The 13,199-nt window shown below is 40.9% G+C and overlaps 2 protein-coding genes across 2 annotated transcripts; one reads left to right on the top strand and one right to left on the bottom strand.

The window, feature by feature from the left end:
- The first annotated feature begins 164 nt into the window (after window positions 1-164).
- LOC308280559 (uncharacterized protein) lies at window positions 165-3,559 on the top strand. Its single transcript, XM_080720888.1, has 6 exons — window positions 165-291; window positions 806-965; window positions 1,233-1,367; window positions 2,490-2,567; window positions 2,660-2,854; window positions 3,219-3,559. The coding sequence occupies exons 3-5, from the start codon at window positions 1,315-1,317 to the stop codon at window positions 2,832-2,834; spliced, it is 306 nt and encodes a 101-aa protein (XP_080577014.1). The 5' UTR covers window positions 165-291; window positions 806-965; window positions 1,233-1,314; the 3' UTR covers window positions 2,835-2,854; window positions 3,219-3,559.
- A 6,104-nt stretch (window positions 3,560-9,663) lies between these two features.
- Window positions 9,664-13,060, bottom strand: LOC308280555 (gap junction gamma-1 protein-like). The gene is made up of 4 exons (XM_080720883.1): window positions 12,315-13,060; window positions 11,161-11,245; window positions 10,629-10,983; window positions 9,664-10,041 (listed from the first exon to the last, which is right to left on the bottom strand). The coding sequence occupies exons 2-3, from the start codon at window positions 11,216-11,218 to the stop codon at window positions 10,631-10,633; spliced, it is 411 nt and encodes a 136-aa protein (XP_080577009.1). The 5' UTR covers window positions 11,219-11,245; window positions 12,315-13,060; the 3' UTR covers window positions 9,664-10,041; window positions 10,629-10,630.
- Between the last annotated feature and the right edge of the window lie 139 nt (window positions 13,061-13,199).

Here is a 13,199-nt window from a genome sequence, read left to right as displayed (position 1 = left end):
ATATGGCATATATAGCATTCAGAGATTGTGGAATAGTTGTCTGGCTACGCGAGACTAGGGCCTAGGTGACAATAAGCCACATTCACACCGCGGCCATATTGGATTTACGTCACGTCCTGGAGTAGCAAAGTTGCAACAACAGCAATGGCTTGTTGCTGTGTGCCGGGCTGCAAGTCAGATAAACGTCGGGAATCTGACAAATTATTGTCGTTCCATCGTTTTCCAACTGACGACCAACTGAGGAGGCAATGGATAGCGAAGATCCGGAGGGATATTGGACCGAATTTCCAGGTAAAACACGATTTTGCTTAGCATTTGCCCCTGTTAGCGTTAGCCCCCCTGTTAGACACTGGAGCTGTTAGACTGGTCTAACGTCAACATTACATCCTGATCCTAGCCTAGATCATAGCTGGCTTCCACATGTAAACAAGCTGAAATAACAACACACTTGAATGTATCATTTAAGAAGTAACATCGACCAGATTCAACCAAGATTTCAATATAATGTTAAGAGCTTGGCCGCGGCTCACATCTCGAGGACAGATTAACTCGAGACAGCGTCAGTCGTCGTCCTGGTAACACGCTAAGGAGACGGTGCCACATCTGTAAAATATCACATCATGTATTTAAACATTCTGAAGAGCTTCTTGATGGAAAGATTACACTTTGGAGCAAAAAGGGACGTTTGTTTTGTGCATGTTTGCTTCCATCGTTCATCACTCTGTCAAACGACCTCATCGGTTTAGTTTTATAAACGCTAATTCAGTAACGTTATATTATTTTATTCTGTTTAATGTTCATACAGATTACACCATACACAAAAGTGTGTTCAACGCACTTCAGCCCCGAGTGTTTTGATGCTGTGAAGACACGCGGCTCACGCCTGCTTCCAGACAGTGTTCCCCATCTAATCAGTTTGCATGGACAAAACCCACCCGTGTCAGGAGAAGTATCACCAGAGTTTAGTAAGTGAATATTATAATAATATCTTGGTAGATACCGGTATTAGTAAAAAGGCAAGTTTAAATACTGTAAGTGTGAGCATTGATTAGGGTTTGTTTATACACATTCTTTGGGTTTGTTTATATACTCCTCTGTGTGTGTGTGTGTGTCTAATGCCTCTTTAACTATGACTGGCTACTGGTGGTAGCCTATTATATTTTACCTGTGTAGTATTCAGTTGATGCATTGTGTATTTATGTGTTGTGTTTTTTTGTCGATCTATCTATCAGTAAGGAGCGTGCTTGTGGAGAGACTCAGGATGAGAGACAAGAGGAGACTAACAAGGAGAATCTCTGTTCACCAGCTGTTTCTATGGGCCAAACAGACCTGTGTCAGGAGATGTGTCAACGTGTACTAAGAGTGGAGTAAGTCAGTGGTCTTCTACTATTTTCATTTCAAGGTCCATTATTTATTTGGCATTTGAGCCACGGACCACCATTAGATTATATTTAGTCTCTCAGACAACTATTTAGTTGTCTTTAGATAATATTATGTTCACAATTGATGTTGGTACCATAGGAGAGATACTGTAGTAACAAAATGTTTTCCACGTTCTCTAAATTCTGTAGACTTTTTGTAAATTAATACTGACGCTTAACAATAATTAACTCTTGAGAGTGTATACTCACAAGAGTTAAACATATATTAGGGTCCATTTGGTTACCAACTCCATAATTTAGCTGGGGACCATCTGGAACCCCCTCAAGGACCACTGGTGGAGAACCACTGGAGTAAGTGAATGTTAATAAGTAGGCTATCAATTAGGGGTGTAACAATAGACCTACATTTTAATAGCGATTGGATACATATCACGATACATGGTTGACGATACGATACATGGACGATATTGGTTCATTCATGGCGATACAATACGATTCGATTAAATGATTTAAAATCGATATAGTAACTATTTAGCAAAGAAATTAAATCTGTGTGAAAGGTGTGGATAGTGCAGGTTTTAAGGGAAACATGTATTATTATGGATATAAATAAGTAAACACAGTGATTATCTGCCAAATACATGGACATTGTATATTGACAAACCTGCACCTTGACATGAACCCAGAGATTACACACACTTATCGATAGAACAGTGTAGCTATATGGAAAGGAAAAGTAATTTAACCCCTCCTTTTAATTTTTTCTTCTTAAAAATGCTAAATACAATGAACAAGTAGGTAGTATCGATACAATCGATTTTTTGCACTGCCGATTCGATACGATACAAAATGAAATGATACGATTCGATTTTAGCTGTTTTCATTTCGATATACTTCGATTTTTTAAGTTAAAAACGATATTTCGATACAGTTACTATATCGTTACACCCCTACTATCAATACATTAGTAATAGCCATGTTTGTGCCTTGGTGCCAGGACCACTACCCTTGCCATCCGGGCCACCTATTATGTTATGTGCCCAATATCTGAAAATGAAACGGTTTGAAATACTGTGAGCATTAATGGGGGTTTGTTTATTTACACAGTGAGGAGCTTTCTGGGGGAGAGACAACACATGAGAGACAGGAGGCTGACAAGGAGAACGAGAATCTCATTCCAGCAGCGTAAGGAACTTTCAGATAGCATATTCACGTCTGCTTTTTACCTGATATGGTCACTGCATTTGAGTTCATGTTTTCTGATTTGTATCCTATAGTGGAGAGACGGATGTTCAGCCTGCAGCCCATCCTGACCATGACTATGCTCAGTCCCCTCTGCCGTTAGAAGAGCAGCTGGACGCAGCGCGGCAGGAGATTGAGCGCCTCACCCAGGAGAACACTATGCTTAAGGCCTCGCGCTTTGGTCTGCAAAGATTCCAGAATGATCCTTGAATTTCTACACTGGATTTCAGGTAAGCATTAGAAAACTAGAGGTTGTTTCTGTTGTTTAATGTTAATACATTTTACTGCTCATTGTGTAATATAATGGAACGGTGAGGTTACCTTATAAGACCTTTTAGGGTTTCCTACCTCACCCGCACAACATTTATACCCTCTCTTTAGAAAGATATTTGCACATAATGTGCAAATATTAATATCTGATGTGCAAATCAATAAACAAAAAAGATGCAGAGTTTGGGGTAAAATAATGCTCATGGAATAATGATCTAATATTTCAGAACCTCAGTGCATCACAAGTATGATAAACTTGAACTTGGCTTTATACTGTGGTAAAGAATCACTGCATCTGTGTCTTTTTCTTTCTTTCTTTTGTAGGATTATGACGTGTTAAAAGCAGTTTTCTTGTCCCTGGAGCCCACTGCACAGAGCATGCTGAGGTGGAACCAGGCTAATAAGCTGAAGCAGGACCAGGACATGCAGATGGGCTTTCGGACAGAGTGCTTGTCCTTGATTGACCAGTTTTTTCTTTTCCTTTGCCGTGTAAAAGAAGGGGCATTTGAGGAATCACTGGCAGAGCGTTTCAATGTGTCTCAGTCAACAGTTAGTAGAGTTTTAATAACTTGGACAAATTACCTATTTTTTATGTTTGGTTCATTAAATGTATGGCTCCACAGAACTGCTGTAAATAAACTAATGCCAGAGTGCTTTAAAGACAACTTTCCTAGAACAAGGGTTATCTTGGACTGTACGGAAATCTACATAGAGAGGGCTAGCTCTAAAGTAATAAACTCTGAAATGTATTCCAACTACAAGGGGAGAACAACCTTAAAGGGGTTAATAGGAGTGAGCCCCTCTGGACAAATTACATTTGTCAGCAATCTTTATGAGGGCTCAATTTCTGACAAGGAAATAACTAGACAGTCTGGAATATTGTCACTGCTTGAACCGGGAGACGAGGTAATGGCCGATAAGGGGTTTCTCATAAATGATCTGTTGTCACCTATTAATGTGGGGCTTGTTATGCCAGCGTTTCTCAGACAAAAGGGGCAACTCACCAAGGAGGAGGTCACCACCACTCAAAAATTTGCCAGGTTGAGAATACATGTTGAGCGAGCCATAGGGAGAATCAAGCAGTACCATATATTTGATGGAGTTCTTCCTCTCACACTCTTGGGGAGCATAAACCAGCTATGGTATGTGTGCGCCATGCTGACAAATTTCCAGGGCCCACTCTTTTAACCCATTTAGGCCTAAGTATGATTAGAAAAAATCATTAACCCATTTAGAACGGGTACACATTTTGTGTATCATTTTATGCTGTGCCGCGCTGCGAGCTTGTAGATCTGCTATTTTTGAAAAATCGTGAAAATTTGAATTTTGACACGATTCTATAAGTGTCTTTTGAATCCTTCTAAGATTTTTTGAAAAACCCATGTTTCTATGTCCGCAATCTGGCCAGCCATCGTCAAAGAAAAGCTCCTTTTCACTTAACTGGAGCTCAGTCTGTTCTTGAGAGACTACTATGTCAGTGGTTCTCAAACCTTTTCATGTGAAGGACCCCCAAAATGATATGTATTTGGCCAGGGACCACCCAGACGCAAAATTTGAGTTACAAACGTTCGCTTTGAAAATACATACATTCAAAGATTTCCACACATTTTCGACTTTTTCAAAAATAGCAGATCTACAAGGTCGCAGCGCGGCACTCGGTGCCGCGCTTTGAGCTTGTATATCTGCTATTTTTCACTGGTTAAAGCATTCAATCATTTCTAGGCCTAAATGGGTTCAAATCCGATTTAAAAATTACCTTGTTTTTCTGGATAAATATTAAACAGCCTCTGTAGCAGCTGGAAACAAAATTTTCTTGACATGATTTTATTTATAAAAAGAGAAAGACCCTTATATGGAGCAGAATTAAACATGTTCCTTTGCTAATTATTGGGACATTGACATAATTGTGAAGCCCTGTAGGAAATGAAAAAAATGAATGACTTCATGATTTCAAAAGATCTGACCTTTGGACACTGCACTATTAGGTTGTGTTAGTAGTTTTCTTTTAGTATTTCTGCCTGTGTTTGACATGATGTAGAGATACTTGTTGCACTAACTAGCATTGACTGTTATGGTCACTTTGATTTGGGCACTGTATTATTTTTTGATAGTCGTGCTTTAAGACACTTTATGTATATTTATTATTTGTTCCCTTTCCTGTTGTACCTTGCTCTTACTGTACTTACTGTACTCTGTTCTTGTTTTTTTCTTTTTATCTTTTTCATACTTCTCTGTAACTTTGTAAATAACCTTATACTGCTGTGCTGCCTCTGGGCAACAGATTTTCCCCCTTGGGATAATAAAGGTATCTATCTATCTATCTACACCTGTTTCTGTAAGCCTACCACTTAAAATGAATTTAGTGCATTTTAGTAAGTGGTTAATACTTCCCTCTGCTGGTCAGAATGAAAAACAACTATCACCCTCATCATTCTCTCTATTCCCCCTCATTCATGCTACACCATGTGTAGATTTGCCAATTCACCATGATGACAGCTGCATGCGTGCATTTGATTATTATGACGATGCAAGATTTCTGATCTGTGTGTGTACAAACAAGGAAAGTATGGAGGTCACCTCCTCTAGATGGGAAATTACATGTACTGGTCTGGTACACGCATCCTTTATGAGTGTATGGTGTCAGGGCAGAGAGAGTAGTTTGAAAGTAGCGTTTGTGGTGTTAAAGACAAAGGGAAACATGTGGGTCTCTACAGCATGATATGGCTGTAGCTTACACCGATTCTACAGCAGAGCAGACAGACAGACAGACAGACAGACAGACAGACAGACAGAGAGAGGTAGTAATCCTATTATTATCATAAAGCAATCTAAAATGTTTAAGTGTGCTTGCTGAAAGCTCCCAGGTAAAAAGCACTCCAGCCTGCATACATGCAGACCATTTAGCAACAGATTGTGGTGGTACTGGTTATGAATGTGAAACAGGACATCAGCTGACCTCCTGTTATTTCATATGTATATATCCTAACCCCACCTGTAGGCCCTGAGCCTGGCTAAGAAGAAGATTGATGAGCTAATAGTGGCTGAGCAGCACAAGAGAACCATCACCAGGCCTGGAATTTCATCATTTTAGGGGCAAGGCCACTTGGCCTTTGGTGTTGGCATTTTTTGAGGGAACAAAGGCCAAATGCCAGGGCAGGAAGGCATTCAAATAATGTTAGTCCACTGAAATAAATTGTTGAATTTAAGGGTTAGGGATTATAACCTATAATCTGCAGTGAAATAGATGATAGATGATGGTATTTACAATCTGATCCATGCTCAGCCCTGCTCCAATCAAAGAAGGGCTGAGCAAAAAAATAAATTAAAAAAAATCTTTAAACCAAAAATTGGTTTAAAGATGGGGACTCGGGGGAGTTAATATTTCAGAATCTAAACAAAAGACACTGGTGTCTACATGACAAGAAAGAGACACCAGTCTACAGTCTACATATTGACAAGACAGAGAAAGTGGTACAGTCAGACCAACACTTAGCCTTATTTATGACTTTGTCAGAGGGCAGACTTACCTCCCCAGCACCCTCACACTTACTGGAGATTTATGTGACAGGGACGGGATTGCGAGCAATTGGTAAAATATAAATGAAATGTGATTTTTTTTTTTATTTTTTTTTTTTTTAATAGCAGATCTACCATCTAATTGGAGAAGAAAAGCTTCTCCAACTTTGTCTCGAGACAAACAAAACGTCCAAGTGGATGGGCCAAGCCATCACCCATGGGAAGCTGATTAATCTTACCAATTAGTCAATGTATAAGTTGGCAATGCATGTTTTACCTTAGCCAACTTTCTGTTTTGTAAATGACAAAGAAAATCTGAAATTACAACTCCCTGGTAAAAGCTACTTTGTCTCGAGACACTGTAAAACAAAACGTCCAAGTGGATGGGAAAAACCATCACCCATGGGAAGCTGAATAGTCTTCCCAATAGTCAATGTATAAGTTAGCAATGCATGTTTTACCTTAGTTAAGTTTCTGTATTGTGAAATGACAAAGAAAATCAGAAATCACACATTCTTGAAAAACCAGAAAGGAAGGACAATGGAACAAGAACTGCAAGGGTTTGAACTTTTATTTCTTTCAACCACACAAATTAAATGTATTTGAACAAAAAAAATACGAGTGTGGGAGGAAAGCTGAGGGAAGCTGTCCTTGGACGATGACCCATGTGAAGGGGGGCAGTGGCGTCAGTTCAGCAAAAGCTAGGGTATGGCAAAGATGGGAGTCCTCATGGAAAAGAGGCATTACATTTTGTAGAACACGGTTCTATTGTGAAAATAGCAGATCTACATGCTCAGTGAGCATGTAGATCGGCTATTTTCACAATAGTTTTTTACCCAGGTTTCTACGGTTTCTTGGGCTGGATATGGCAGCCTGGAACAGTTGTTCAAGTGCAGCTAAACTTGGCATGTTAGTAAACGTGCCACAATCCTGCTTTTAAGCCGTGACATCATTTTGTAGGCAGAGGAGAATCTGCCCCCAGAGCATTTTCTGTCCCTCGCTATTTCAAAAAACAACGACTATTAAAAAACGACTAAAGTATAATTCTAACACTTTCCTTTCAACAACAAAGAGAAGAAACATTTGTAAATAGTAAAAATAGTAAAAAGATTCACATTTCTGCCCCCAAACTGGGGGCAGAAATTCTCCTCTGCCTACAAAATGATGTCATACTTAACAGCAGGATTATCAATAATGCATTGCACCTGTGCAGCTGACTTGCGGAACCTGGGAATATAGGCTACCATTTTGTCAAGATGGGGAGAATACAAGTGTGGAGAATATAATTATAATACCTTGTTAAAGTGACCATTTTGTTACATTTTGCATTTGTAGTTATTTTACTGTAATTTAACAACATAATAACCAGCACAGATAGACAAAGAGACATTCATGGATTTATATTTAAAAGTAACTTGTATTCTCCCCCCTGGACCCAGGGTATGGCAGCTGCATACCACTGCCATACCCAATTGACGCCCCTGAAGGGGGGCTCTCTAAATGAAGGGGGTCACCAGCTGGATTTCTGTGCCTTGGACTTCAACGTCGACTATATTATAGGGCGTGTGGGGCAGGCCATGGCCAACGGCTTCATCCCACAGGTCCGAGCTTCTAGTGAAACAATATGTCACTGGTGTGTACAGCGCCTGGCGGCCCGCCTCTCGCGGGCTCTCTCCTTGGCCTGGGCCAGTGACAGGTCGTCGGCGGCATTTGGAGACAGTTCAGGCTCAGGTTCAGGAAGAGGTCCTAGGATGGAAAAAGTCAATACATTAGCACTTTTTTTTGTCACAATCGTGACATGAGATTTCAGACGGTCAGCACTCGACCGTCATCCAAAAGGACCTGCAGGATGTCGCCTTGGCCAGCCATGGTCCCCAACACGCCCACCACTTGGGCCCGTTGGCCATCTGCTTTCCGCAAGACATCCGTCTTTACCTCTCTTTCTCTTATTTTTTTTTAAGCACCTATGTTAAAGGATTTACAAGAAAACTTACAGAAAAGATGACTTGATAAAGGCGCAAGTTTGCCTCTCGTTAGAGGTGCAGTCTTGCAGTTTGTTTTGTTTTCCATTTCCCAATTTTTTCCACCTTACCACGTACGTAGGGGACTGCCCATAAGTCAGAAATCTCATTGGTCCTACATCTCATTAGTCCTAATTTAGTTAGGGTTAGGTTTAGGCATAGTTTTACTGAGGTTAGGGTTTGGGTTAGGTTTAGACATACTTTTACTGAGGTTAGGTTTAGGTTTAGGCATAATATTTGAGGTTAACATCACCAGATTCTGACTAATGGGATGTAGGAACAATGAGATGTCGGTCCAATGCCATGGCACCGTACTACTAGACTAGTCTCATGGTGCTAGATGACACACCACTTCAAATAAATGCCAGCACTCCGAGCATTCTTCAGCGTGATGTAAACGTGTAAATTGCCTGCATGGTTTCGAGGCCTTTTTGGGGGCGATGACAATCACATCTCATAATCACGGAGAAGTAGAATAAAACAAGACTGGTGGGCTGGCTGTACCTGCGACTCTGTAATGCCTCTCTGGTTGGCTGGCCGGCTCCGGGGGAGGAGGGGCATAATTCCTGCCCGAGGGCCCCGCCTCGTGCCTGGGTTCGGGGGTCATCGGCCTGGGGACCTCATCGTCCAGGCCGCCGTTCGCCACTGAGTCGGATCCCGTCGCGGGGGAGGCGTCCCATGGCCAGCCATGGTCCTATATATCTATATATCTATATATATCTATATATATCTATATATATCTATGTGTGTGTGTGTGTGTGTGTGTGTGTGTGTGTGTGTGTGTGTGTGTGAGAGATGCAAGGATGGGGAGGGGCCCTGAACCTGGCCATCTTGTCAATCACTGAGCCGGGGCTGGAGCCAGGGCCACGAGCCCTAGTTGCAGTGCACCTGCATAACCAGGCAGCAGCACTGGGGGGGGCAGGTGTGATATTACCTGCCCCCCTTTTGGCCATCTGCTTTCTGCAAGACAGGAAGAAAAAAAGTGCCATTACCAAAGGCCTTTTGGTCTGTATTCATTTTTTTTAATACTTTATTGAGTCAGCCAGCATGTAACATATCCTTTAAATAATAATTTGTCATTGTTCACATATATATATATATATATACACATACATATATACATATATATATATACATATATACATATATATATATATATATATATATATATATATTTTTTTTTTTTTTTTTTTTTTTACGTCACCTACATAAAGACAAAAAAAGAACCACGATACATAGACAACAAAAGACAAAAATAAAAACTAAACTGGGTACACGTTCCTATTCATTACACAGTTCATGTTCACATATAACATAGAGTATGATAATTAAAGTTGGTGAGGGAACACACTGATAACTCACTCTCGGGTATTAGGAGTTGGACTAACAAATGTAGCACTTTTTTCTAAGATATCAATCTTTTATCTTGGTTGATTCCCATGTGTCCAGTATGTGCTAAAGCCTCATTACAAGCCAACTCTCAGCTCACCTTGCTGGGGCCCACCTCAGGGGACTCACTCTTGGTTGATTCCCATGTGTCCAGTATGTGCTAAAGGGGGGGGGGGGGGGCAGGTGTGATATTACCTGCCCCCCTTTTGGCCATCTGCTTTCTGCAAGACAGGAAGAAAAAAAGTGCCATTAACAAAGGCCGGTATGTTTGCTGAAGCGCTTGTTTTTCTTGGGCTTTTGAGAGCTCAGTCTAAAATAGATGTATTGTAGCAATTGTACTACTTGGGCACTTGTTCAGTTCTTATACATCACATACTGCATCTGTAACAAACTCCAAATCCGTAATAACCTCTTTTGCTGCTGCTTTTTACTGAGGTTTTTGATTCTTGTGCTGTAATGCAGTTTAATTATATATCATCTTTTATTCATTCAAGTTGGTTAGAGGTGGTCTCCCTACTGGTTGATAAGTAGTATTGCCACATCATCTCCCAAGGAGAAGCTGCAATTGCCGTACGAGTGGTAGAATGTGGGAGACCCAGGTTTGAATCTGAGGTAGTACATCAGTTACAGATTGAAGCTTTAACTCAAATCTAATTACCCATTATTTAACTTTCTAATAACCATTTTAATGTCCTTTGTTTTGTATAATTAACCGCTTTTTCAAAGATCCACACTCACAGTACGTTGCGATGCATTTGAAGCTTGTAGATCGGCTACTTACATTATCAGTTAATAATATTAGCTGTACCTTTATAGCTGAGTATTCTCCTCCTGCTCCTTAGCGGCTTGGAGGAGGCGGTGGTCGCGACGTCTCCCTTTGTAAAGGTAAAACAGCTCGAGGAGGGTGAGGAGCAGGCAGAGGGAAGAGACAGTGTACATGATCCAGAGAAAGATGCTCTTCTCCGTGGGTCGTGCGATGAAACAGTCGACCGTGTCTGGGCAGGGGTCGCGCGTGCAGATGAACTTGTCATGCACCTTGGAGCCATAGAGGATGCCCTGGCCAATGAGGAAGGCCACCTCGAGGATTGCACGAAACAGCAGATGGGACCCGTAGACCATCATCAGGCCATCAAGCGTGATCTGTTTCCGTTCCGACACCAGACCTGGATAATGCCACCAAGTTGTTTCATTCACCTTTATCGCAATCTCGTTGTGTGACGCTTTACATTAATGTTTAGAAAATGTGCTAAAAATGGTGATGCCAGGATTACAGTGGTAAAACCAGTGGAATCTCTGCTGAAATAAGCCACTTCTACTCAAGTTGAGAATGTACATCTTACCTTTGATCGGGATCGCCCCAGTATCGCCCATCTTGTGCATGGAGTAACCCAGGTACATGATGCTGGGCCAGGTAATCACGATTACCTGGATAGACAAATCATAAAATCATGTTTAGTGTAAAAACATTATTTGCAATTATTCTTTTAACCACTTAAAACCCCATTTTATTTTAATGCCAGGTCTAAATAACCAGCAAATTCAAATACTGCATCTAGTGCACTAAGAGTTGAGGCACACAGGAATGGGGCTTTTAAGCCGTGACATCATTTTGTAGGCAGAGGAGAACTCTGCCCCCAGAGCATTTTCTGTCCCTCGCTATTTCAACAGATCAGAGACAAAAATAACGCTCGAAAGTATAATTCTAACACTTTCCTTTCAACAACAAAGAGAAGAAAAATATTTAAATAGTAAAAATAGTAAAAACATTTACAGAAACTGGGGGCAGAAATTCTCCTCTGCCTACAAAATGATGTCATACTTAACAGCCCCATTGTGAAAATAACAGATCTACAGGCTCACAGTTGTGAGGCGTTGTGAGCATGTAGATCGGCTATTTTCACAATTTCTGCCACTAATATTTGACAATTTGGTCAATGTTTAATTTGTCATTTTAGAGCCAATATAAAGTCCTTAAATTGTCACTTTAGAAATGTGCAGACACCCTCTATAGACTTAAACGTTATGTTGGTTTGTTTACTGTTGAGAGAAAACTATTTGCATATCGTTAGCCTCATAGGATAAATGCCTAAGTCATTTTTTATGATTTTTGGATAATAAGAAAAAACACATTTTCTAGCAAGTATGTAAGAGTTTTTAATGCAGATTTTCAAAATAGCTTCCTGAGGGGTTAACACAATGTTTTTACAAAAAGATAAACATGACAGTGATTCCATAACAAAAAAAAGTGACTTAGGCCATTTTCAAGAAAATAATGTTGTTACTTAGGCATTTTTAATACAGTAGTAGCCGTTGTAGTCTCGCGTGGCTGGTGAGCAGTAACATAACAGCTGTCTTTTAGCTGATTAGCATTTGACAAACATTTCCATCAATGCAAACCTCAAGTCGTGTGGAACCCTTATATTCGTTGGTTGTTTCAGCAAGCAGGCAAGTAAACACATAATGCGACATCATAAATATCTATAAATGTTCTTACCGTCTGATTCTTTCCAAACTTTACCGGCTTTCCAAACTTCCACGCTGGCGTTGACTCCTGAGTTTGACAACTACCGCTACGCAGCTGAAGTCAAGAGTGTATGGCTGCAGGCCTGGAGACACCTCCCTCAGCAGATCTTTCTTGTCAGATCTTTCGTCTCAGTCAAGGAATATCAAAGAAGGAAGGGACACTGACGTCATTTTGGGCTCCATGGCCATCCACCATGACACTTTGGGTGGCGGAAGTGGCACCGGAGGTTCGGTGAATAACCTTGCGTCTATGAGCTTCGGCTGGGACAGCTCATGAACAAAAAAATATTCTGAACGATAGAGACCTTTATAAAACACTCAGCTCAGGAATATAAAAGAAAACATGTCACACATTGTTTTGTGCTGTGTTGCTTTTCGGTGAGTACACTGTATAACATTATATAGGCATCTAAAGAGCACAATTTACGTTTCTGAACGAGATAGTATCGCGAGACTCTCCACCATTCCCTGTCTGGAATCCAAATCTCGCGATCCGAGACAGAAACGGCCGCCGCCGCTGTTTAGCTGCCTCAATAACATTATGTACCGTGCACCTCGAAAAGCAAGTGATTGTAAAAATACCTGTGATATGTCTTCTTTTATATTCCTGGAGCGATTATACAACAAAGGTCTCTATCGTTCAGAATTATTTTTTGTTCATGAGCTGTCCCAGCCGAAGCTCATAGACGCAATGTTATTCATGGAGCTCCCGTTGCAACTTCCGCCACCCAAAATGTCATGGCGGTGTGGGCGTGGCTTCCAGCGACTTCTCTTTCTGTAGAGGCTTCTTGACTTTACGAGGTTTGATCATGGGTTTGATCCTATGGTTTGATCCGGTCGGGAGCATTCAGAGATT

Source organism: Nannobrachium achirus, assembly GCF_963921795.1.
Source record: "Nannobrachium achirus genome assembly, chromosome: 24".
Taxonomy (NCBI): domain Eukaryota; kingdom Metazoa; phylum Chordata; class Actinopteri; order Myctophiformes; family Myctophidae; genus Nannobrachium; species Nannobrachium achirus.
The sequence above is the reverse complement of the archived record's forward strand: the minus strand, read 5'-3'. Positions and strand labels throughout refer to the sequence as shown.